The sequence below is a fragment of the Falco cherrug genome, chromosome 4 (assembly GCF_023634085.1).
Source record: "Falco cherrug isolate bFalChe1 chromosome 4, bFalChe1.pri, whole genome shotgun sequence".
In the NCBI taxonomy this organism is placed as follows: domain Eukaryota; kingdom Metazoa; phylum Chordata; class Aves; order Falconiformes; family Falconidae; genus Falco; species Falco cherrug.
The window spans coordinates 38118949-38144583 of NC_073700.1; the positions used below are offsets into that span (position 1 = coordinate 38118949).

At 55.1% G+C, this 25635-nt stretch overlaps 1 protein-coding gene across 9 annotated transcripts in view; it reads right to left on the reverse strand.

Moving 5' to 3' along the window:
* Nucleotides 1-3294: 3294 nt before the first annotated feature.
* Nucleotides 3295-25635, reverse strand: part of RAB11FIP3 (RAB11 family interacting protein 3) — a 77829-nt gene continuing 55488 nt past the window's right edge. For 8 of the 9 annotated variants that reach the window (XM_055709638.1, XM_055709640.1, XM_027801807.2 and 5 more), the window contains 10 exons: nucleotides 22223-22357; nucleotides 18874-18909; nucleotides 16006-16099; nucleotides 14096-14199; nucleotides 11908-12048; nucleotides 10873-10954; nucleotides 8823-8960; nucleotides 7576-7731; nucleotides 6657-6797; nucleotides 3295-5937 (listed from right to left, as the gene is read on the reverse strand). In XM_055709638.1, the coding sequence (XP_055565613.1) occupies nucleotides 5824-5937; nucleotides 6657-6797; nucleotides 7576-7731; nucleotides 8823-8960; nucleotides 10873-10954; nucleotides 11908-12048; nucleotides 14096-14199; nucleotides 16006-16099; nucleotides 18874-18909; nucleotides 22223-22357 (1141 nt within the window). In that variant the 3' untranslated portion in view covers nucleotides 3295-5823. The remainder of the gene's footprint in view (nucleotides 5938-6656; nucleotides 6798-7575; nucleotides 7732-8822; nucleotides 8961-10872; nucleotides 10955-11907; nucleotides 12049-14095; nucleotides 14200-16005; nucleotides 16100-18873; nucleotides 18910-22222; nucleotides 22358-25635) is intronic. The other variant, XM_055709639.1, reaches the window with a different exon arrangement.

The following is a 25635-nucleotide window of genomic DNA, read 5'->3' on the forward strand; positions in this document are numbered from 1 at the left end:
GGGAAGGGGGAGGGGACCGCTGGGGGGAGGGGAGGGGGGAGGTGCTGCCTGCGCCCCCGCCCCGACCGGACCCCCCTCCACGGCTCCCCGGAGCCCCGCCGCCCCTCTCTCACCACGCCGGGCCGTGCCCCGCGCTGCCGCAGCGCCCCCCCCCCCCCCCCCCCCCCCCCCGAGCAGGGGGCGCCCCCCGCCCGCCGCCCCGCAGCTGCGGAGCCCACGCGTGGCCCGGCCCCACGGCGCTCCCCTTCCCCAGGGTCACCCATGACCCTGGCCCTGCTGTGGGTGCTGCCCGTGCCCGCACTGCGGCGGGGGGGGTCCCGGGAAGACGGGGGCGTGGGGGGGTCTGGCCGTGCGGGGTGCCAGGTGGGTTATGCAACCGGCTGCCCCAGTTTGGAGTTCCCAGTTTGGAGCTGGGGCAGGCAGGGCTGCCTGCTGTTTACCCTCTGGCTGGGTGGGTGGGTTGCGGGGGAGTCTGCCGGGGGTCGTGTCCTGTGCCCGGGCTCCTGGAGCATCCTTGGGGTCCGTGCTCCCCATGAACATTCCCAGGACCCCCGAGGCCATGCAGGCAGCACCCCAGGGTGAGGGTCCGCACTAGGACAGCCCTCCCCTTAGCCCTACGGGGTGCTCAGGGTGAGGGCCATAATCCCACCCCCTCCCACCCGGGCTGCCAAGGGTTAACCTCATCCCAGCCCTGTCCCGGGATCGGCAGCAGATGTGGAAGGGAAGGAGCTGGAAATCCCTTCCCCAGACTGGGGTCCCGCGGTGCGGGCCCACCGTCCCCCAACAAACCCCCGGCAGCCGCAGTGCATCCCTGTGCTGGGTCCGGGGGGGGCACAGGGGGGTCTGGGCTGGGGGGCACAGCCGGGCCCCAGCCCCACGGGGTCCCGCCGGATCTGGCCCTGCTGCAGCGTCCTTGTCCTGTGGAACAGGGCCACCGTGGCCCTGGTCATGGCTGGGTTTTGGGGGCATCTGGAAGTTTCGGGGGCATTCAGAGGCGCCCACCGGCTCCCCGGGGAAGAGGCCTGGTGGGCTTTCACCCACCACCCTGTAGCTTTTTGGGGGGCAGGGGGGGTGGGCTGGGGCAGTGCTGGTGGTGCCCTGGGGGTCACACCGGGCAAGGGTCAGATCCAAGGAGCCCCTGGGGAAGAGCCTCCCCCCCCACTTTCCCACCAGCTTTGTCCCTCTACAGCTCCTGCAGGTGCAGCAAGAAGCCCACCGAGCGGGGTGGCAGGGGCTGGAGGGCCCCCTGCACCCACAGGGTGCCCCATGCCCACCCTGGGGCTGCAAGCACCCATCACCACAGTGGGACCCCACAATGGGACCCCACAGCCCCTGGCACCCCAGCCAGGGCCCAGCCTGGTGCCCGTGCCGGCAGCTGGAGCATCCCACCCCAGCAGGGCAGACGCCGGAGCCCTGCAGCGGGGTTTAGAGCAGCATTTCAGCAGCAGCTCAGCTTCCCCGAGGGGTTTTGGAGCTATGAAAGCTCCACAAATCTCTAACCTTATTAGAGATACATTTATTTATATGCATTTAATTTTTTCATAATAAATAGGAACTGCGGGCCGCCTGCAGCTACCCAGAGGCTCGCTAGTGCGGTGCCAAGCCCCTGCCGTGCCTGGAAGAGCAGTTCGGAGCAGCTCCAGAGCTGTTTGGAAGGATGCGGAGATCTTCAGAGCTTTAGGGCTTTTCTGGAGCAGCTTCCGAGAGGCTGGAGAAGTTTCAAGACACTTAGAGACCTTTTCAGAGGACGTGCAGAAGAGCTCGAGTGCTTCTCAGCAGCTACCCATATTTTTCTATGAGTTTTAGAGCAGCTTTGGAACAGCACGGAGCCGTGTCAGAGCTGCTTACCGCCTCCTCGGCATCAGTCCGAGGGGTTTTAGGGTGGTTTCAAACTGTTTGGAGAAGTTTAGAGACGTTCCTGGAAAAGCTTTAATGCTGTTGAGAGGTTCCTTAGAAAGGTCCGGGGGACTTTCAGGGGCCTTTCAGAGGGCGTTAGAGCACTTGAGGCATTTCACAGCCAGGCAGGGGAGGCTGAGTGCTTCAGAGCTGCTACAAGGTCTTTCCTACCATCCATTTTGAGCTGCTTCAAGGAGTTTGAGAAGAGTTAGAGAACTTTAAGAGCTACTTTGAACTGCTCTAAGCAGTTTTAGCATCTCAGGGCCTTTCAGGGCTGGTTTGAGGAGCCTGAGAGCTATTTGAGCTATTCAAGTGCTTCAGCGCTGCCCAGAGGTCCCATCCTTCCAGAGCTCGGAGCTGTTCAGGGGCAGTTCACAGCTCCTTGAAGCCTCCCAGCACCGCACTGATGCCCCCGGAGCCGTTTACTTACCCGGGTTCTGCAGCAGCCTCAAGCTGTTGGAGGTTGAGCTTTGCAGAGGAATTTTTAGAGGATTTTTTTTAGCGTGTTTAGAGAAATCTTAGTGCACACTAGAGCTGCTTGAAGGGGTACAGAGCTGCTTGGAGTGCTACAGAGCTGTTTTAGAGACGCTCGGGGATGTTTTAGAGCAGCTCGGTGCCGCTCAGAGCAGTTCTGAGGAGCGTGGAGCGGTTTGAAATAATTTGGGGCGTCTTAAGAGAGCTCAATGCATGTTCGAGGCACTTCCCAGCAGGCAGAGGCACTCAGAGCTCTTTGCAGCTGCTCCGGGTGCTCCAGGGCTGCTCGGAGGAGTTCAGAGCAAGAGTCTGGAGTCACCCGGAGGCACTCCAGGAGCGGGGAGGGTATTTTGCACATTAGAGCCCTTTGGGGCGGCTTACAGGAGGTGGAGGGAAGCTTAGCCGGGTGTGGAGCAGCTTAGCAGGGTGGTTTGGAGTATTTATGGGATTTTTGGAGCAGTTCAGAGCAGCTGAGTGCTCCGAGGGGTTCGATACAGCACATAGGCACGGAACGCCCCGTGTCCTCACCTGGAGCACACCCAAGTGAGCCCCCGCCGGTGCTGAGCCACAGCCTGGTCCTGTCCAGCCTCCCCAAACCCTCCAGAGTGGCAGGACATTGGGGGGACAGGACCAGCCCTGAAGGTCCTTCACCCCACCCGGACCCCACCAGGCAAGCGAAGAGCGACCCCCTGAGCTCCCACCAGCACTGCTCTGCTGCTGGGGAAGTTCTGGCTCCCATTGACCTCAGTCCCCCCAGAGCCAGCTGGCTCCAGCCTCCCCCATCCCCCTCACCCCCAAATCAGGGCACTCCCGGGGGTAGGGGCACTTCCACTCCCCACGGCCCGCTGGGGAGCCGGCACCAGCACTGGGATGCTCGGGATGCTCCAATGCCTGGAGCCACCCCTGTGGAAAGAAGGTCTCAGGGCAGGAATAGTAACAGCTTTTAATATGACAAGAATTGATACATCATTTAAGACAATACTGTTTTTGCCTCTTTTTTTGGGACTTCCTTCACATACCGGTGGGGAAAGAGGAACATTTTCGGGAAGTATAGTTTTCAGGGTGTTTTTTTTTTTTTCTTTTCTTTTCCATAGGGACTTTAAAGCATGGTGAATGTGCAAGTCAGTGCTTTGTTTGCTTAAAACTTTTTCCCGGTGCTTATTTACAGTTACAGTACCTCTTTGTGAGCGACAGGAAAAAAGACGATTGTTTGAGAACTGGGGATCCATGATCCCAAGTTGAGAAAGGCAGATCTCCGATATTTATATATTTATACATATATATATATATATGCTTTTGTGTATACACAGATACATTTCTCTCTTCTTTAAAGTATTAAAAAAATGATCAACCTTCATTCTATAAAAATACCTACTCTACAAGATAGAAAAATTTTCCCTCTCCAAGTATACACTGATTTACACCCAAAGCTTCTCTGGAAATGTACATTACGTGGCTTCTTCCCGCGGACTTGGGGCAGGGAGGGGAGTGGATGCTGGGGAGGGCTGGGTGTACGGGAGGGGGTGTGGGAGCGCTGGGTGCCCCCCTCGCCCAAGGTTTTTGGGGGGCTCGCCCCTGCCCCACTGCACCTTGCACAAGGCCACGGGGGGTTGAGCACCCAGAGGCGATGTGTTTAAAGAGAGGGTGGAAGAGGGAAGGTCCCGGTGGCGGCGGCTCGGCCGATTCCCCCGGGGCCAGCAGCGGACCTGCAAGCCACTGGAGCCCACCCAACGGGGACTAAGGCTGTGGCAGCTGCCACCTCTCCCGGGCAGCGGCACCCTCCCGGCGAGCTGGCTGCTCTGCCGCTGCGCCAGTGTGGGAAGAGAGATGTGCCGTGTGCGTGGAAGCGTTTTGGGGAGGAGCAGGCACCCCCCCGCCGGCGGCCAAGGGATCGCTGCGGCTTCTGTTTTCGGGCCACTCTGGCATTTCTAAAACCTGACAAGCAGGAAAAAGAACCGCTTTTTGGGGCCCGACATACGAAATGAAGCTGGATCCTTGGGAGTCCGCTGGCTGTCTCCTCCCGGGAGCCGGAGAGGAGCAGGTTGGTTAACGTGGCTGCTCCCCGGGATCACGCTACGCCACGGCCGCTTGTACCAGCAAGCCAAAAGCTGTCTGATGTAAACATGGCTTTTGTTTCCCAGGGAGCTGCTGTTGTATTCGCTGGTCTCCTCTCCCCAGCGGCATGGATATTAAACCCATGCTGCTGCCGGGGTCTGAGAAATGAGAGCGGCTGCTCCATCCCCTGCCCCAGCACAGGGAAACAGCAGGGAAAGGCGGCCAGAGCGGGCTCTCCCTCCAGGGCTGCAGCTATCACCAGCAGAGCCCCGCTCCGGGTGGGAATGGCACAGGCCACTGTCCCCAGGCCAGGGACCTCGGGAGGCAATGTGGAGAGCTCAGCCCTCTCCGCTGCAGCTCCCAGACCGCCCTTGTCCCCATGCCGGGCCAGGTGAGCCACGCTTGGCCAGGGAGAGGCGGCCAGGACCAGCCTCCAGTGCAAGTTGAAGAGTTGCAGCTTTTCCCCCAGTCCCCGCAGGCTGGGCAGGCAGCACCCATGTGCCTGCGGCTGGGGCGGAGGGGACCTCTCCTCCCAGAGCCACCCCAGGGCAGCCAGCAGAAGAGCTGGGAGCAGGGAGGAGGGCAGTGGAGCCGTGAACACCAAGGCGTGCCGACGGTAGTGAGCCACGGACAGCAAAAATAAATAAGGAGACAGGTGACAAAGTGCGCTTACGCCCTGTCCCAAAAACGGCCACTCCCCTGCCTGTTTCTGCCACCGGCAAGCGAGAGAGGAGCCAGCTAGCAATCTGCACACAGCCCCTGCCTGAGCAGAAGCGGCAGGGCAAGGATTAACTGCGCCAGCTGAATGAGGACATTTGCATTAAGTTAATTAAAAAAAAACAAAAACAAAAAAGAACCAACCAAACAAAAACACCTCTACAAGTCCGGGACATGTTTCCCTCTTTCCCAGATCTGCCCCAGTGAGTGAGTGTGTCAGGGACACTTTGGCAAAGCAGATACTTGGGCTGGACAGGGCAGCAAGGGAAAACGTCAGCACCGCTGCTTCCTTCTCCATCCTGTTACCCCGCAGTTCGCAGAAACCCTCTCCTTACAGCCCTCGTGGTGGCAGCTCACACGCCAGAGGGTCTGACGCTGCTGTAGGGACAGTTCCCAGCTTCACGGGTAGCTTCCTCCAGCTGTCCATTGCCTGTGTTTCCTCTCCAGGTTCCCTTTCACCCCTTGAGGCCAGAAGGATTTCAAAATAACGGAGTCAGACAACAAAGCCTTGCTGCTGGTCTTCTTTTTCCTTGGCCCGCTGGCTAATTCACCCACTGACACGGCGCGATGCTTCCTTGTGCCTTCATCAAGAGCAAAGACATTTCGAGTCCCTCTTTATCCTCTCAGAGCACCAAATCCACACCCATCGACAAGTGCACAGCCGGCAGCTCTCGGCCACCCTTACTTCACTTCCAGGATGGAGGGGTTCGTCTCCATGATGGCCACGATGATCCTGTCGATGTAATCCTGCAGGCGGAAGTTGATCTCCTCTTGCTTTTGAATTGCTTCCATGAGCTGCAAGGGAGGGAGAAAGGGAGGGACCTGTCACTGCTTGCAGCTGCCCAGGGACACAAGCGGGGCTTCTCGTGGCTCTGCGCACCCATGGGGGATCCCCCGCTTCTTCATTTTGGCCAGGGAAAATGCCCTTGGTTGCTGGCTCTGCTCACTCCTGTCCTTCCTCAAGTTCTCAGCCTGGAGAAAGCGGGGAGCACTGCATCTCCCTTTGGCCCTCCAAACCTCCAGCTGTGTTACCTCACTTCTTGGGGTCTGAAAGATTTCATTCTGATGCCTCCATGGGCTCACCCACCAGTATCTGGGGTACAGCCACAGAGCAGGGAGAACCGTGCCAGAGAAGCCACGATCTCCAGGGCAGATGTCTTGGCTCCCTGGGGTTTTAAGGCAGCTACAGAGAGCTGCAGCCCGTGCTGCCTGGTCTGTCCCAGGAAGAGGAAGGCTGTCACAGGGCAGAGCTGCCACTAGCAGCAAACTGGAAGGCAGCAGTTTCCCCTATTCCCAGGAAGGAGGGCAGGCAGGCAGGGTAAGTCCTGCAAGCTCTTCAAATAGTTGTGTGGGTATTTCTTTGCTCACGACAGCTTTCAAGCGAATTCTGGCAGTGAGCTGTACTACAGCTAGGGCCACATCAGCTCCCCCCGGCCCTTGGCTGGCTGACAGAAGATGCACCAGCCAGCCTGGGAAGACGCGGTTTGGGGCAAGCAGCACCCCGTGGCACGTACCTCGTCTCTGGAGACTGAGCTGATCTCTGCTGCCAGGGATTCAGAGAAGGAGGCTGAGAAGAGGTTCTTGGCTCCCTGGATGCTCAAGTTAATGATCTGTCCGTTCAGTTCATCGTTCTGCTCCTTCAGGTTCCTGTTATCCTGTTCACAACACACAAACCAGATGCTGCTGAAGCACGCGGTGCCCCCAGAGCAGATCTGGCCAGGGAAGGCAGTGGCTTTCATCCTAACCAGCAGCTCACGCAGCACTGGGAACTGCACGCTTGTCTCCTGACTCAGTCTTGGCAGAGCCTGGAGAACCTCTGGAAACATGGGTGTCCTGGTTTCAGCTGGGATGGAGTTAATTATCTTCTTAGGAGCGAGTGCAGTGCTGTGTTTTGGCTTTGATGTGAGACTTTCCAGTTCCTCAGGCTTTGCTAGCAAAAAGGCTGGAGGGGCATGAGGAATGGGGAGGGGACACAGCCAAGCCAGCTGACCCGACCTAGCCAAAGGGGTATTCCATACCATGGGACAGCATGCCTACTATATGCACCCAGGGTTGGCCGGGGCAGGCAGGTCACTGCTCGGGGACTGGCTGGGCATCAGTCGGCGGGCGGCGAGCAGTTGCGTTGTGCACCACATGCTCCCTTCTTCCTTTCCCTCTGGATGTTATTCTTTCCCTTCCCTTTTTCATTATAACTGTTATTGTCATCATTGTTATTATTTTTCTTTCATTTTCCATTCTGTTTCAATTATTAGATTGTTCTTAGCTCAACCCTCGCGTCCTAGGGCAGGGAGCAAGCAAGCAGTGGGCTGCCAGACCCACGGCCGGCTCCTCGGGAGGGAGCCCCTGGGCCCCCGCTGACGTGCCAGGGAACCAGCACCCCCTTTTGCAGACCGAGCAGCCAAGACGCTTCCCTCCCTGCCCAGCCCTGCGCACCTGCTTGAGCTGCTTGATCTCTTGCTCCAGCTCCGTCTCCCGCGTCCTGCTGTTGTACTCCTGGAGCCCCATGCTGCTGCTCCTCCCTCTTCGTTGCTCTGCTTCCAGTTTGAAGAGCTGCAAGTGCTCGAGCTGCTTCCTGAGGTCCTCAATGAGCTGCAGCACACAGGAAGGTGACAACTGAGTGCCGCATCCCCTGCAAGTCCAGCAGCTCATGCTGGTCACGGCTGGTGTGACAGATGGGCTGTCCCTGTGCTAGGAGCAACCCCACCGATTGCTGCAGGAATAACAGACACTTTCTGGGGGGGGCACATGGTTTCCCCTTCCTCTCCCACGCCTCCAGCAAACAAGACGGGAGGAGCTACTTAAATACAGGAGAGCAGCCCTGGAAAGACTTTGCTGGAGCACCAAAGGTGCTGGTGTGGGGTCAGCAGCAGCAGAGAGACCCCCCCTCAGCAATGTGGCACCTGCTCAGGCAGCTCCCTCCTGCCACAGTGCTGTGAACTCCCATCTCACCCGAGTGCTCTCAGCATCGCCACAGTGATAGTAATTTCCACTTTGAGGCCCAAAGCTCCTTTCCCACCACAACAGCAAGCTCTGCTTGAGCTTCCAGCCGGAATTACTACTCAGTTCCAGCTGAGAACTTGAGGAAGGACAGGAGTGAGCAGAGCCAGCAACCAAGGGCATTTTCCCTGGCCAAAATGAAGAAGCGGGGGATCCCCCATGGGTGCGCAGAGCCACGAGAAGCCCCGCTTGTGTCCCTGGGCACCTGCAAGCAGTGACAGGTCCCTCCCTTTCTCCCTCCCTTGCAGCTCATGGAAGCAATTCAAAATTACTGGATGGAGCCAGGGGGGCTGGATTTCTGCCCCCAGGCACATAGAAGCTGGCAGCTCTCACCCAAGCAGCCTCGTACCCCTCTCCTCCTGCCTGCTAACAATGCCTACTGGCTCCACGTGCCATTGTCACCATGCTTCACCACCACTTCTTCGAAGCAGAAGTGGGAACAGGCCAGGGTGGCACAGCCCGACTGGGTTTGCAGATGCAAACGTGCTTGGCCAAATTTTAATGCAGGCGAAAGTGACAGATGTTACACAGTGAAGCTGCTGTCCGACCTTTCTCTGCCCAGGTCGACCAAACACTCCGGGTTACGCCTAATTCTGGAGAGGCTGCTGAGGCCAGCTGCACCACATCCCCCTGGTTTGGGGGAGTAGGACGGGGCTGTGGCAGGCAGCCCCAACCCCACTTACCTCCTGAGTTGACTCCTTCTCCTTCTGAAACTGGTGCCTCTCCTGACTCAGCTTGTCCCCCATCTTCCTCTTTTTCTCCTGCTCCTCTGTGAGCTGCACAGTGAGGTCTTCAATCTCATCCAGCAGCTTCTGCTTCTCCTGTAACGACACAAAAAGCAATAGTCAGAGGGCCCATCTTCACTCGGTGCTGCCAGGGCTCTTCCCGCTCGCTCAAGGACATGGCACACGCTGAGCACCACGGGGAAAGCTCTTCTCGCTGACGCACTCGGATGCTCTGCCTGCTGGGATTTCATTTGCTGTCTGAGGGCTTCAGAGCCTGAGTGCTTTGGCAGCAGCAAGAAGAGCCACACACCAAAATAGCACTGCTAAGAGAGGCAGTAAGATGACTCAAGAATAAATGTGCACAGGCAAATATCCGCACTTGGGCGGCTTTCTGGGCAGCGTGACGCTGGCGCGGGACGTGGCTTGGGCAGGACTGGGGCCAGCACCGGGGGTACAGGCCAAGGCAACACATTAAATCACAAGGTCTGAATTTCAGAAAAGCCATGAATCCAAGATCTTAAGTCACTCTAGGAATGCTCATTCTTGCTTTCAGATATGAAAGAATTTAACCGAGGACTGATCCAAGAAGGAATATGACCAGTTGAAGTCAGGATGTAAAACACACAGCCCAGCTCTCCCGCCCTGTCCCCTTCTTACACTCAAAGTCTTGGCTGAACGTTTGGGTTGGCAGGTAAAGCTTGTCACTTGGTGGTGACAACAAGCCCTGTGCAGGACACTGCCCTGTACAGCGGCACCCTTCTGCCTACGACCAGTTCATCCCCTCCCCCCAGGCTCACAGCTTCCAGCCTGGCTCTCCCCGTGAGGAAGGACCACAGAGGACCCCAGCCAACACTGGTGCTGGATGGACCATGCCACGAAGAGGTGAGAAGCAGGTCCGAGGGGAGCTCCAGCTGCTGAGTCTGGGGTGTCCATGGAGAAGAGCACCACGGGAAACGCCACACTGACAACAAAATCATCACTTCAGACCCTGCACGAGACAGCAGCTCATCCCCGGGCTGCCCTCCTCGGCCAGGAGGTGCAGCATTTGCACCCCTTGGTTAATCCCACCGGCTGTGGGGAAAAGCAGCACTGTGCTGCGGAGAGATTAAGGATCAAACCCCACTCTGCATGGCTGAAACACACCTAAGCAGGAGACTTCTCAGACTCACAGCGGCTTCCCTACCCCCAGCCTCAATGCACTGTGCTCACGAGGTCTCGGCAGATGGAGACCACTTCATTGTGGCCATGACAGGTAGAGATGGAGCTGCAGTGTTAAAGACTGTGGCGGATGAAATGCTTGAGGGCCTTCAGCTGGGCAGAGAAGTTTGATTTCACTTAATTTTTAATCTTACATCTGCCACAAGCTTGTGCAGAAACAAAACGCAGCCTTTGTACCAGATGTTACACCTGCAACCCACGTTTTCTCCAAAAATGAGGATGTTGTCCATCCCACAGAGCCTGCGGTGCCGGCAGAGCCTCCCACCCCAGCCCCGCCAGCGGCTGCACAGCCCTGAATCCTGAGCAGGGCGAGAGGATCGGGGAGGTAACACGGTGCTTTGAAGATTCAACTGGCAAAGCCCAGCGGGGTCTATCTGCCCGGGCAGGACGCAGAGATGAAGCGTGCCTGCTCCTCTTCCTCCTCCTCGGCAAACTGTCGCAGGGCTGGGGACAAGCTTCCACAAGAGGGCACGAGTACCCTCCCGAGCAGCCAGGACAGGGCTGCCACTGCTGCACCTGCGGCTTCGCCCAGGCTGCGCGGTCACCACCAGATTTATTTTTTTGTTTGTTAATCCCAGCTTCCAAGCCCATCACTGGGAACCTGCACGGGCAGCGGTATGGGATAGCTGTGGTCCGAGGCGAGGTCTGCAGGGACTGGAAGGCAGAACCAGCTGGTTTGCTCGTTACTTTAAACAGATCTCACAGCAGCCCTTCGGGTAAACGTGAATTTTAGCCCAGAACCCAGAAACACAGCTCTGGCTCATGCGCCCAAAGCACGCGCAGTCCTCACCTCCTCAAGTCTTTCAATGTTAGCTTTTAAACAAGGGACACAGGATCTCAGCTCGCTGTTCTCATCATCCAGTTGCTGCAGCCTGCAACAGTAAAGAGATGCGTAAGAAACTCACCCAAGCATCCCAAGTGTAGGAGAGTTGGTTGAAACATCACTAAGAATGTTAAAGTGGGACCTGCTGAAGGCAAGCCAGCAGGGATTTATCTTTTCAAAGCAAACCCTGAGACTTTCACTACTCCTACTGCCAGGGGAAAAGGTGGGACATCCACACGACTTCTAGCAAGTCCACTGTCCACTGCCATGCCCTTCTCAATCAGGTCCAATGCTACTCTTTAGGCCAAGGGCTTCATCGGTCCACAGGCAAGCCTCAGCGCTAGGCACCAAAAAGCAGAGACATCACCTGGGTAGAGTCAGGGCAAGGGTTCAGGGGGGGCTTCAGCTTTGCATTCTCCAGGTCAAGTAACGTCCATTTGTCATGGTAACTGTTCTACTACAAGCCCAGTCAAAACCCCCACTGCCTTCATCTCCCATTGACTGCACTGAACAATAGCAAAACACATTCTGGAAAAGCAGCAGAAAATCTGTCCAATAAATGAAACCTCTCCCTCACCGCTTCTGCCTTGGGAAGCCAACAGGCGGCATGAAGCACCTTGTCTGGGACACTGGGGTGACAACTTTTCTTCCCCAGATTATTTGCCTCTTTCCATGAAGGTGGAAAACACCTGAGCAAACGTACTTCACGGGAGCAAGCACTAACAAACCGCCTCTTCACCCACACACTGCAGGGCAGTGCACGGATGGAGAAGGTGAGCTAAATCTGAACTGCATCAGGGCCATTCACACAAAGACTCTGAGGCTAGGTTCATGGAGGGGCTTCACTCTGGAGCAAAGGTAGGAGATGTAGCCAATACTCAGGGTTAGCTACACCTTTGTGTCCCCAGAGATGCTGCCTTGCAACTGCAGCCTGTATGAGTGTCCCGGTGCGTAGCGTGGGTCCAGGAACCCTGCTCCCACCCAGCCCTGCCCCAGCCCCACCTGGCCTGCAGGTTCTCAATCTCGATGCTCTTCTCCCTCTCCATTTTACTCAGCAGCTCCCTCTGCTTCTTGATCTCCTCCAGGAGTGTTTGGTCAGCTCTCAGCTCCTGCTCCTTCAGCTGTTCCTCGAGAGCATTTGCTCTGCGGAGAGGAGAGAGAGGATTAACCGTTCCCGATGGCTCACCCCCGGCACGCTGCCATCCCGAGGGAGGGAGCAGACTCTCTTCCCAGCCTTTCTCCCACCGCACAGGAGAGCTGGGAGAAGCAGGCTGTAAAACAGTGTGAACTTTCAGGGAAAGTGCGTCTATTGCCATCTCAAGCAGCAGGTGTATGAGGGCTTCACTTCACCCCAGCAGATGCAGTGGGAAAGCAGCAGGGCCCATGAAACCCCCCAGGATGCTACAGCTGACCACCATGACCAACAAATACCATAAGCCAGGGGGTACATGCTGGCATTGTCTCTGTCTAGTTTTATAAGTCTGCATCAAAACCCATTTTAAGGGGAAGGCCAACAGTGAGGTGAGGGTGGAAGCACAGTTATAATTTTCTATATCCTTTTATAACCCACAGCCTGTGGGTCACAGTCACAGCATCACCCAGAACAAGGTACTTAACTGCAATCTCATAGAGTCATTCCAGTTGGAAAAGACCTTTAAGATCATCAAATCCAACTGTATACCCCAGGGCTGTGGTTTCACCCGTGGTGGCCACGGCAGAGCAGTCCTTCAGCTCTTTCTAGCACTCTGGGCTCCTTTACTCTGCCCTGAAGTAGCTCGTTGCCCAAAGAAAAGACGACAACAGCCCTGACCCTCCTCTCACTCACGTCCCCAACAAAACGCACAGGACCTGCAGGTCAGCCTTCTCTGCATGCCAGCACAACAGCGACGTCCACACGGTGCCGAGACAGTGGCAGCGCAGGCGGTGGCCACGTTTGTCAGACGTCAGACGGGGCAGGGGCATGTGTCACCCACCCACCCACCCATGGCGCGGGCAGAGGCAGCCCGTGCCCCTGCGCTGCAGTGCATCCCCCAGCCCCAGCACCAATCCGAGGGCTGAGGTTCGCTTGGAGGCTGCTGAGCTGGAGTCGATGCAACTGCTTTGCAGAGGCAGGTGGGGAAGGCTTTTGCCAGATGAACCCACTCTTCAACCAGCAACAAGTACGCTCAGGGCTTTATTTGATTAAAAGCTGACTGACACTTCTGGGCCAAGCTGCTAAAGTGAAAACATTTCCCTCGCTGCAAAGTTTATCAGGGCTTAGAGAAACCTTTGTTTGAATCACTCTGTTCCCTGACATGATTGTTACTTAACAGTCTTACAGCCCTATAGATAAACTCCTGCCGGGTTTATCGGCCGAGGGTAAATACAGTGCTGGAAGAGAGAAGCCTGTCAGATTAATAAAGACAGCGATTACATCAAATGGGATCCAAAGGGCTACGCCCCAGCCAGGATCCAAAAGCAACAGGATCAAGGCTGGCTGTGGGAAGGGTAGAGATGGGTACTGGGACTCTGCTGTACCCTTCCACTCAGACCTAATGGGAGAAATCAGGGCCAAAAAGGGTCCACACAGAGCAAGTATGAAGGATGTATCCTCCCTGAATGGGAAGCTTTCCAAGAAGAATGATCCCCTGTGGTCCTTCGAGCCAACCCCTGGAGCTCCAGAGTTCCACACGGAGCTCCAGAGCTCCACAGAGGCCTTTCAGAATGGACACACGGGGCAGGAAAACACATTAAAAAGATCTAAAAAAAAAAAAATATCTGAAAAAAAGATCTGAACAGCACTGTTACAGCTACATGCATCTGAGCAGAACGCTGCAAAGGAGGTATGTGCTGTTTGTTCCATCTGAGCAGCAAGCTGTTTCCTGCACTCCTGGGAATTTGCCAGAGATCCAGAAGAGTATATGCAGGATGCTGTGATCCCACCCAGATCCCACCCACGGCCCTCATGCAGAGAGGGCAGCCTGCACCCTGGCTGGATTTGACCCCAGCTGCCCTCTGCCAGGGCAGGATTGGATCATCAAGGGCAGAGCTGGGAAGCTTTCCTGCTCCCTCCTTTCCCCACATGCTCCGGCAGCTCCTGCCTGCGTGCGGCCAGGCACAGGGTGCTGCAGGACACGGAGGGGGAAAAGAAAAGGTACCACAGGTGATGCCAAGCTGCATTTTGGCCAGGGCACAAGTTGGGCTCCCTTACCTGTGCACGAGCTGCAGGTTTTCCTGCTTGAGGCGGCTGTGCTGCTCGCCGTTGGCAGCCGTGTCCTTCTCCAGCTCCGTCACCCGCTTCTCCAGGAAGACCACCTGTGCGACGGGAGGGAGGAGGATCAGCCACCCGTGCTTAAACCTGCTGGCAAAGTGGCACCAAGTGCTGCAGCAACTCCCACCACCTCTGGCACACCGTGCTGGTGCTCCACGCTCGCTCTGGGGCTGCCTCGGTTTGTTGCACCGGTCACCGGACCACAGCTCCTGGCATCACCTGCATCCTGCTCCTCACCGCACAAATGGGCCTGAGCTGCGGAAGGACCACTGGGCTTGCTCCTGGGCAGGCCACTTAAAAATGGATGCTTGCTGCTGGCATGAGGTAGCCATTTCTTGGTTTAAAGCATCCTTTTAAAACATACCCTGATTTCTCCAGTTTTGAGGTCTCCCACCTACCAATACGAGGCCAAACGCTTCGCTCTCTCCTTTCTTCATACCCTCCATGATGGTATCCTACGTGGAGGTCTAGAGCAAAAGACCCCAGCTGGACCAGGGCTGTGCCACGTCCAAGTGCAGCCCTGAGGCTGGGGATAAGCACCCGCAGCCTGAAACAGGACTGGAAGACCCTGGGTTCACAGCTACATGTAATGAAGTCATGCAGGAGGAAACAATGCCAGCTGGTGGGAAAGGATCAGAGGAGAGTTTTCTCCCTGGACCTAGATGGGGATCACTTCAGCTGTATTTGCATTTTCATTCACTTTCCCTAAATAGTGCACAACTCTGAAGGGCAAAGGGGGCTGGGAATGCCCCTCTGCTTCCACCCAAGCAGGAGCACGGGTGGGTGAGGAACCATGGAAGGACAGAGTTCCTGGTCCCAAAAATCCCATTTATACCCATACAGGAACAATCAAGAAAGAGGGGCAATTAGGAGCACGTCTGCAAACCTCAAGGCATCGTTCTGGGGAAAAGGGCAAGAAACACGCTAGTGTATTAAAAAAACAGAAACGGGTGGAGAGACAAGGCCTTCTTCAGAAGTACATACATGGCTTCCCAAGCCAGATGCCTTAAGGAACACAAGTGTTTTATTCAACTTTCAGACTTAGAGAGACGCTGATTTAAAAGAATATTTTAAAAGGTTTTCTATGCATTATAACTATATTTGAGTGCAGCCACATACATATTTATTTCTCTTTCACATGCTGTTCCATGCAGCTCTCCATTCAGAATAAATATTCAGAATTAAAAAGCCATTTTCAAGGAGTTTCAGGGCTGCAGCAGACGTTTACACAAGCCACAACTCACCTACCTTTCACCTCCCTTCTTTCCCTGGGCTATTTTTAGCTAGGGATGCTAAAAAAAAAGCTTTCTTGTGCTCTTGCCCAGCTCCCATCTTACCCTGTCTATAATCCTTCACTCATAACACCCCAGGAAAACCCAACGGGACCAGCACAAAATCAGCTTTATATCCTGACGGCACAAGTATCAGCGGCAAGAGCGTGCCAAGGAAAGGAAATCCTCATTTTGCATCAGGCGACTTTACTCATCTCAGAAAAGCAGAATTTGAGAACAACTTATTACATGAAGCAGAAGTGAAAATACAGCCTGCAAACGGCTACCCCGGGCTCCCGGCAAGCCGGAGGGAAGCCACCCTCGATGCAAGCCGGCAGCATGCCTCCAGCCTGGTCCCGGGAGAAGGCACCAGTGCCACCTCCTGACTCAACACAGGACCTCTGCAATTCGCCTCCCAGCGCTGCCATTCTCCATCCCCTCGAAGCGATGCAGAGGGATGTCCCACCTGCGCTGATCTGTCCACAGCAAGAGAAGCATCAGCCTAATTCCTGCCTGGGGATCTCCGAGCGCTGCGAGCCACTGTGTGCTCCAGGATAGCACAGACAGCACCGCTCTTACCTTGTCTGTGATGTCTTCTTCTGTACACTCCAGCGTGTCGCGGTAGGACTCCTCCATCACCCCCACGGACAGCGTGCTCGTCTGATGCAACTGTCTATAACGGAGACAAACCACCCCAACCCACAGCAACATGCACATTAGAGTGAACATCACAGGGTATGGCAATTTCAGATGACGACCCCTGTTGCAGGATACGGTCCCCTCTCTCCCCTCCTCAGCTGCCAGCTCCTTTTCCAAGGGGATTTAATAGCAATGCTCCTTCCCTGGCTGCAGGATTTACACAGCAAAGGATGGCATGGGCCAGGTCCCTTCTCACCACCAACTTCTCCACCAAGTTCCCCACCTCGGTGCGCCCAGGTCACAGGGCTGAGCGGGTGGCTGCACGCTCCCTGCGAGGGAAGCGCAGACGTGGATACATGCTGCTGGGACTTCATACCGTGATCATTTGTTCTTGCTCTTTGGAACGGGAGAAGAGATAAGAGCTCACGCTTTTCACTTTTTCTTTCTTTATGAACGTACCAAGGCCACGCATTATCCAGCAAAGGACAGAGCACTCCACTCTAGCCACTGATAAGGTCACTGAGAAGTGAGGAGCAGTGGGTGTAAGGGAAGGGAGGGGAGAAAAAAACCGCCTCTGAACCCATTGTGAAACACCCCAGCCCACCTCCCTGCGCTGGCCACGAGGGCCGAGAGCAAGCTAATCATTAGCAAAGCCTTGCGACATGGTGCCCACAGCTTTACGGCCACCTAAAGGACACCCCGTGGAGGGGCTGATTTGCACTTAATCCTCGTGGTATCGCTACAGAGTGGCTCCATCATCCCATGGCACAAGAAACTGCTATTGCCATAGGGAGGGGTGGTTGTATTCCCACTCTGTGAACCCCTGGCAGATGCTACCTGGAGAAAACTGCTCTGCTCTCCCACTGCAACACAAGCGATGAGCAGCCTCATCCACCTATGAAGCCGAGTGCTGCTCTGAGCGGGACGTAAACGAGAACACCACAGAGGTATCTTTGAACTTCAGTTTTTCCTAGGAATTTGTATTGTGGGCTGTCAAATTCACCCTGCTGCACAATATGCTCATGCAAATATTCATGAAGCGTAACTGGCATTTACCGGAGAGACCACAGCTGAGTACCAGCCTTATTTTGCATCCTCACCCTGAGTATATATTTAGATTCTAAAGTGTCGGGCACATTTGTCATTTAAATCATGCCAAGCACAACAGGGCCTAAGCAGCTGAGATTTCTTGGCACAAGCAGAACCCAGATAACAAAGATCAGGAAAGAGCCCTTACCAAAATAAAAATCAATTTCCTAAAATCAAATGTTTTGGTATTATTCAGTAATTACAGTGTCTGCAACAGAGAGCCTTCTTTGGGCTGTTCTTAAGGGTCTGGCTCTGTTCTGTGGCAAAAGCCTGTTATCTCTCTTGTTATCACAAACTAGACTCAACTGCTCTTGAATTAATCAATTTTTACCTAAGCCCACAAGTCCCAGTCTCAGAAAAGCATCTTGCAAATGCAAAGGGCTGGGAAGGCTCAATTCCCTGTAACACAGGACATCTCCATTCCCAACAGTTTCACTCAAATCCTCTCCAAATTTGCTCTGCCAGACATGGGACAAAAACTAGCCCTAAAACAGGAAAGCTGAGGACAGGCTGCTCCCTTCAGCCTTCTTTCCTGCCAGTGTTTTTAACAAAGATCTAGAAAGTAAGATGACCGGAACTAGGAAATGTAATATCGAGGACCTGCTTCCTTGCCAGGAGGGGAAATCGTGCCAGGGGAGACCTGCTGACTGCAGGAAAAACGAGGAAGGGGAAGGTGTGAGAGTGCAGCCGGGAGGGCAAGGCGTATGGCCACTGCTCAGGGCAGTGTGGGGGGAAGATTGAGAGCCGGGGTACGAGCGTCACCCCGATCGAGCTGCCTACTCCTCTGCAGCATCCCTGCCTCGCTCGGGAACAAGCAAAGGGAAACCAAATAAATACAGAGGGCAATCTCCCTCCCGAGCAGGGCAGAGGCAGGCAGGATAGCTAAGGCAAGCCTCGGTATATTCCTAAAAGCACGATGGCAGGGGAACAGGAGGGATGGCAAAACCGGGAGAGGAAACGTGAGCACCCGATGCCATCCAGAGGGGATGGACCCCCTGTCCCAGCGATTCAGACCAAACCCTGCAGCTTTTCCTGTGCTGTCACACAGGAAAATGCCCACAGGGAATGGGCGACCGGCATCACATGAGACAGTCCTGCAGGACAGAAGCATCGAAGCACTAAACCCCAGGTTGGGGTTACCTGCAGCCACCCCCCCGGCACTCCCCAACATCCCTGCCTGCGCGGGGAGGGCTGCTCCTGTAAAGTCAAATGCTGAGGAAAGTAACAGAGCAAAGTAACACAGAACCAGGAGAGCTGCCTAAGGTGGCTGGCTTTTTGGGGGTGCTGAAGAAACCCCTCTGAGTGGGTATACCAACTGGCCCAGTCTTCTAGAGGCCCCAGAGACCCCCACGGTGACACCAGGGAGGGGACAGCCCAGCCAAGCGGTCCAGAGGGACATGCCCTTCTGGAGCCTCCTTCCCCACTCCACATGCCCCTGCTAGGGCACCGGTAGGATGGAGAGGGGAAAGCACCCCTGCTTTTGTCCTGGAAGAAATCGGGTTGCCACCACCCTCCAGCTGTGTGCACAAGTGAGAAGCCCCCATTTCAGAAAAAACCACCAGCGTAAACTGTATCAGAATTAAATATGCTTTTTCCCAGTGCTACGCAACACATCCAGAAGTGCAACACTGCGATTTTATTTTGACAGCCCTCCTTCTGCAGGCCCGGCAGCTAGCATGGGCACCCCTCTCACCAAGCAGTAGTAAGAGCAGAGCTTACCTTGCCACCTTCTTGCTTGAGAGTCTTTTATTTGGACTGTAAAATGAAGAAAAAACAGGAAAGAGTTAGGAAAACCGACAGCGGAGAGCAAGGGAAACAGGAAACTGCGAGCACGCCGGGGCACATCCTTCGCTATGGCAGGGGAGCGCCCATGCGGCATGCACCACCCGCACAGCCCGGCCACCCCCGGGGAACAGCAGGCGAGGAAACCGCTCAACAGCGCGGCGATAACGAACCAAATGGACTAACGCCGCAGAAAACCTCACCGCCTCCAGCAACGGTATCCTCTCACCAGCTGATCCCTGTCCTGAAAAATGATCCCCGAGGAAAGCACTAACAATAGCTGTGGGTTCGGTGGGCTTCAGCCTGGCGCTGGTGGCACACTGAGCTACATCTCCTGCACCCCGCAGCACCCCAGCAGCCCTGCACCCCACAGCAGCACCCCAGCCCTGCCTCCCCTGTGCCCCCTGCCTGGCGGCGGGGGGACAGGCACCCCTCCTGCCTGCCCGCAGGCACCTCCATCCCCTGTGCTTCTCACAGAGATGATTCTCACTATTCGGCTCTGGATCACCGGAGAACTGCTGCCTACTTGTAGCTCAGAGATTTCAGTGTGCCCCTTTCTGGACGTTAAGCACGAGCACTGCTATAATTGCTGGGGAGGGTAGGACCTCTCCTCTGCACAGATAACTGAGAGTGATCACCCCCCTCCCCGGCTCTGTATATGCCTGAGCCAGCTGCCGCCATACCACAGCGGTCAGGGTTTAGCTAATGCCCAGCGTGACCCATGGTATGAACAGCCAAGGTCTGCGTTACCCTGCCCCTCGGGACAGGGCTGCAGGCTCTCCCCACTGAGAAAAAGGCATTTTTCAGAAACAGCTACTTGCTAAGCTAAGATGCTCCATCCAGTCCTTCGGTCGTGACCGATGCAGCTGCACGCTCATGAAGCGAGCAGGGCTTGGATCTCACTCCTCGTCTTCCACCCAAACACACACTGTTGTCAAACAGATGCAACTGGGACATATCACTGATAACGTGACAACCATCATCACTGAGCGATGGCAGCAAACAGGGCTCTAGCCTGAGCAGAGGAGCAGCAACTGTGTTCCCTGGTGCTTAGCTCAGTTTAAAGCAAAAAAAATAAACAGAATCATCTAGGAGTCCATTCCTGCCCAGAGCTGCAAAAATTGTATTCACTTTTAGAAGGAGGAACTACAAATAGCTCAGGACAATTTTCTTTTTTTAAAAAATACAATGACTGAGCAGGACCAGGGGCTGTTGTCAGAGTTACCAGCTCTTGTGTCAAAAGTGCATCCTCAGATCCCAGATTTCCAAGGAGCGCAAGAGCCACTGCTGGCCAGGCTTCAAGGATGCTCGGCAGCCGCCTGAGGGGAGGAGGTCAGACCCCTGTGTTTGCCAGCAATTGCAACGAGTCACGTATGTCCCCAGCACCGGAGGGAGAAAAAATATTTTTCTCTGCAAACAGCTTATCAGAAAGCAGTGCCGGCACCCACGGGTCTCTTTGGAGGGGACAAAACATAACCTCTGCTTCAAGGGCACTAAAACAAACTGTATTTTCACAAGACTGATTCATCCTGAACTCCTTGTGGAATTCTTCCCTGCCTTCCCGTGCCGTGGGCTCAGGCAGCAGCGCCCCAATGCTGGGACCAGGCTCCCCACCTTGCTCTGTGTACAGAACACAGTATATGCGCCCACAGCCTTGAAAAGCGAGGCTGTTACACAGCGGCTCGGGCTCCACCCCAGCTGCTAGCATCCTCTGGGGCTGGCGTATTCAGGCTTCGCCTGCCAGGCGCAGCGCGAGGCTGCCTGGCCCACATTTTGGTCCAGTCTCTGCCGCTCCCTCCGCCTGCAGCCTGTGACTTGTCCCCTGCACCGAGGGCTTCACGCTGCTGGTGATGCTGGGAGCAAAACCTGGTCCCGCCGCATCCCGCACGCTGCACGGGGACACCCCTAGTGTCCTCACTGTACAGAAGGTGGGCAATGCCCCTCCCATTGGATCAGTGTGCAGGGGCTCCTGGAACAAGTTTCCAGCAAATTTGTGCACGGGAAACCCTGAACACAGACGGAGGAACCATACCTACTTGCCCTGAGCCCCAAGGGCACGTGTTATATCAACGCCATGACACCATGGGATGGGGAAGCCTCCTCTGGAAATCCCACCCATCGCAGGAGGCTCTGAGGCATTACTTCAGCTTTGCATGTAAATTAGTGGGAGAAAGCAGGAATGGAGTGGGGCTACTGGTGCGTCCAGGGAAGTCCAGTGTTCTCCTTAATAACCTGCATAACCTGAGACCCATCGCTGACCCTCAAAGCCTCCAACAGCAAAGGCAACTATCTACCCATGAACAAGAAAGGGAAAGTACTTCTTCCATTAAAAAAACTAAGGTCACGCTCCTAACTTGTTTTCCAGTTCCCTTCCCACAGCTATCTAGCCCAGCAGAGCCCCCATGTCACACTATCCCTGCAGAGGACAGACAGCAACCAAAAACCAGGCTTGAACAAGCACGCCAGATGCGAGAAGAATGACTGTCATTAATGCCGCCCATCCTTCCACCGTATGGACCGCAAACATGTAAAAAACCCAACCAACCAACCAGAAATCGCTCCCCACTTGTCAAACCAGCAAGTCCAGCTGCATGTGCTGGTAGACCTCAAAACATGACCTCCCAGAACTCCCTACATGAAGCCCCTAGGCAAAGGCACTGGTGTCTCACACGTCTGCCTGGCTAGCGGTGGCACAAGGTGGGCAGGCTGCTGGTGAAGCCAGGTAAAATAAGGTTTTACTGCTGCAAAGCAAGAGCATCTATAGGAAAGGTCCCAAGCTGCGGAGAGCAAGCTGATGCTTTCAGGTTACTGCTGCAGCAGGAGGACAGGCTGCGCCTGCCCCTCCAGGTTGAACCAGCAGCTCAGGCGTGCCTCCACACTGGGTATTACCGGCCAGAAGACCTGGCAGTCTTTTCCTTGGTGACAGAAATACTGTACACGATCAGCTTACGGCTTCAAGTCCCGATGCAAGGACTGCATGACTCGGAGCGTGAAGAAGCACCCACCACTCGGCAGGACATGCAGAGAGGCTGCCCAGAGCGGAAGGGAAGACCCTCATTGTCTGCCAGCCTTCGGGGCTCAGATTAAAGGAAACTTCTGCTCACCCTCCGTAACGTTACCACAGCCTTTTCCACCTGGAGAGGCTCACCTTTGGTGAAACTCATCCCCTTTCTCAACCAAGAATCAAGCAATGCACCGGCAAAGGAAAGCTGTGCAAGACGAGGAGAGTCTTCCCTTCCAGACCATCATTCCCAACACTGAAATGGCCACACACAAGCCCAATTACCTATTCATTTCAAGATCATTCAGGCGAGCGGAAAGATCCTCAAGGCGGTTGATTTGTTTGTGGCACTGGCTACAGTAAAACTCAAATGCTTCATCTGCGATAATGCTGTGCAGTTTCGCAGCGAGCGGATTGGTGCTAGAGAAATCACAAGGGTCATTTTAACAGGACAGAACAGACAGAGCTGATTTTCGTCCATGGCTTCCACAAGCTGAGCGTGTGGGCAGGGGAGCTTTTGGTGTCAGATACAAGACTTACAATTAAAAACTTCAGGGCAGATCGAGTCACACCCCCCCACCTCTGCCCTTGATTTTAGAAGCCAAATCACTGTCAGTCTGGAGTTGCTATAAATGAGCAGGACTTCCATCACCCTCCTCCTGGAGCAGCTGAGCTTGGCCCACATTTCCAACCCCACGTGCCAGCCAGCTCTTGTGGAGGACCCCCTGAGAGCCCAGGGACGGCGAGGTGCATGCTTTCCATGAACCCACATCACTACACAGTTTATTTTCTGGCACGATCTTCCAAGCACCCTGTCTCAGGAGGCTCTAGCAATGGTCCTGGTTTGCCTCGGTAAATGCAGCCTGAACTCACACACCACCGGCCAGGGTGCTGCGAGTGTGAGCCAGACCCTTTGGTCACTCACACCACTTTCTGATGGGAGGCTTTAAAGCCAGAGCAGCTGTGCTGCTGCAGACCCACCGTCAGCAGCACATGGCGTCAGATTTTCATTGCAAAGAGCTTTGAAGATAAGCTCAAAAAGGTGGTTGCAATTCAATCGCTCTCTCCTACAAAGGGAGGCACAGAGAAGCTAAGCAGCAGCGCTGCCTTACTGTAGGATAGGGAGCATCTTTTGGCAAGGGGACATGGGGGTCTACAGGATTTTAACAGCTTGGGAAGCTAACAGGTCCCATCAGCTTTTTGTTTTCAGCTGCTGACATGGAAAGCAAGCTGCCGAGGCATTCACCGACACATGGCAAACCAGAGAACCATTTCCCCCACCTGACATGACTTGGGCAGGACGGAGTTTGGCCAAGGGATTCTGAACAGCAAAGAGTCTGTGTTTCTTTGGGGCCAAATATATAGCACAAATCCTTTCTGCAGGAAAACATGCTTCTGGAAGCCACTGACTTTAATCAAAGAAAGGTTAATAGTGAAAAAAACAAAGCAGTTCAATAAGAAAGACAGGTAAAGGTGTGAGCAAACACAAGCAAGCTTAAAACCAAAAGGCATCTGAAAGGGCTAGTCAACCCCGTGATACAGATACACACTGGCAAGTCCTGGCCCAGGAGATGCTGAGTGCGTGAGACACCCCAGGAGGGGTCTCCTGGCCCAGCACCTTTGCACAGCCCCTCACTGACATTTTTGGTTGCAGTGGGGTGTCAGCAGCCCAGCCACCCCCAGGGCCAGGCCTCTGAGTTTGTGCTGTCTGTACAGTATTTCCGAGCCCTCTTAGAACGGGCAAGTGGACAACAGTAAATGCCAAATTGCTCATCACTTCCCATTCCTGGAAAAAAAAACAACACACCACCCAAAGGAACATTCCTCCTACCCTCCAGGGCAGGTCTGGACCCAGGACGATCATTATCCACCAGCGGTCGGTTCAGTCGCTCCGGCTTTGCACGGGGTAAGAGGTGACAGCAGCTTTGTGGCACCTGGAGGAAGCGCTGTGCCCTTTCCGGGGCTCTGCCCCAGCGCCGGGCTGCACATGAGCCCTCACGGGGAGTCTTCCTCGCCTCCGCCGGGAGGCAGAAACGGCTCACCCAGCTGGGTGCATCCCTGGGCAAGGTGGGAACCCGAATCATTAATCAACATGGGAGAAGAAGCGCAGAGGAGAACCCACAGGCCAGCCTGGCAACTCTTCGGGTGCGTGCAGATACACTTGGCCTCTGGCTGCCTTGGCTGCTTGCCCGTGGAGTGGGCGAGAGCTGAAACCGCGCTGTGCCTCGGGGTGCCCCCACCTACCCTCGTGGCACGCCGCCACGCGCTGCGCCGTACGCAGCCCTCCGGCCTCCTCCCTCCAACTCGCAGAGTAACATTTGCCTTCCACAGGGCATCGGTGCTTCCTGACACGGCACGGCGGCAGTGGCAACGGGCACGTACAAGGAGCTTTCCTTTCCATTGCCATTTGTTTCCCAACAAGCGCTGCAGAGGGACCTGCTGCCAGATGGACGTGCCAGGGAAGAGGCGGCAACCCAAGAGGAGGGACCACAACACACACGCAAGGACTAAGCAGGAAAATGCAATATCCCATCGCGTTCCCTGGAGGCTCTTGGGTTTTGTGTTAGACCTCCGGTGAAGATCTGGAGCTGTAGCAGGAAAATTTGTCGACGTTATTCCTGTTTAGAGACACTTGTAACACGGAAAGGCTACGTGGCGATGTCACCTCTTAAAAGTGATGCTGTTCCTCATATTCAAACCACAGCCCAAAAAAATAAAATAAAATATTAATTCAGCCTGAACCAGTGATATCCTGTAGTTCTTTAAGGTTTCACTACATTTAAACGCACTGGGGCAGCGGGGCTTTGCTCAGAAAAACAGCCCAATCCCATAGAACAATCAGCTAAGGACCTACGCTTGCGCAACAGTAATCCAAGGTAAGGGCTAGACCTGAAAGGCATGAGGAAATCCTCTGCATTCTTTACTCTGGAGGTACTGCAGGCTTTGTCTGCAGCCTGCCTCCCTAGCAAGCCTCAGCAGTGAGTCTCCAGCACAAACCACCATGAGCTGCGTGGCCACGTGCCGAGTGAGACCCTCCCAGCAGAGGAAAGATGCTGCGGAGCATGATCGTGTGGATAAGATCCAAAGAGACAGAGCAGCAGAGGGGAGGCAGTGCCCTGCCAGAGCAAGATCTGAACACTGGGAGTGGAGGCAACCTGGGAGCTCCAGGCTGATATTAAAGAAAAAGTTTAGCTGATTGCAAAGCTCTTTTAGCTGAGTTTTTTTCTTGCCAGGAGCCTTCTGGACTAGGTTGGAGGCCCACCCTCAAGGAGGAACTCAAAATGAACACCAAGGCTGGTTTTTATCTGAAGAGCACTTCCCACGCTGCAGCACCAGTGCAGCCAGCCACGCTCGGCATCTCTGCACAGCACAACCAAAGGGCGGCCACAGATGAACGATGTGTCCCTTCCACTGCCGGGCATCCCATCACGTCAAGCGCTGGAGCACTGGTCTCCCGAGGTAATGGGTTAGGCATGCTTCACAGCAACACGCGGCTGTTGCAGGTTTAGCTAACAGCTTCGGGACTGCTGCTGCACCAGCAGAAAAGACAGCCAGCCCTGACCGGCAGCAAAGCGCAGGTGCGGAGATCTGACAGCACTCCTTCCCAGACAGCCCTGGGCAACCAGAATTGCCCGAACTCTATGAAGGGCTTTGGGAAGCTGGTAGAATATAGGTAGACAGCAATAAATAAATAAATA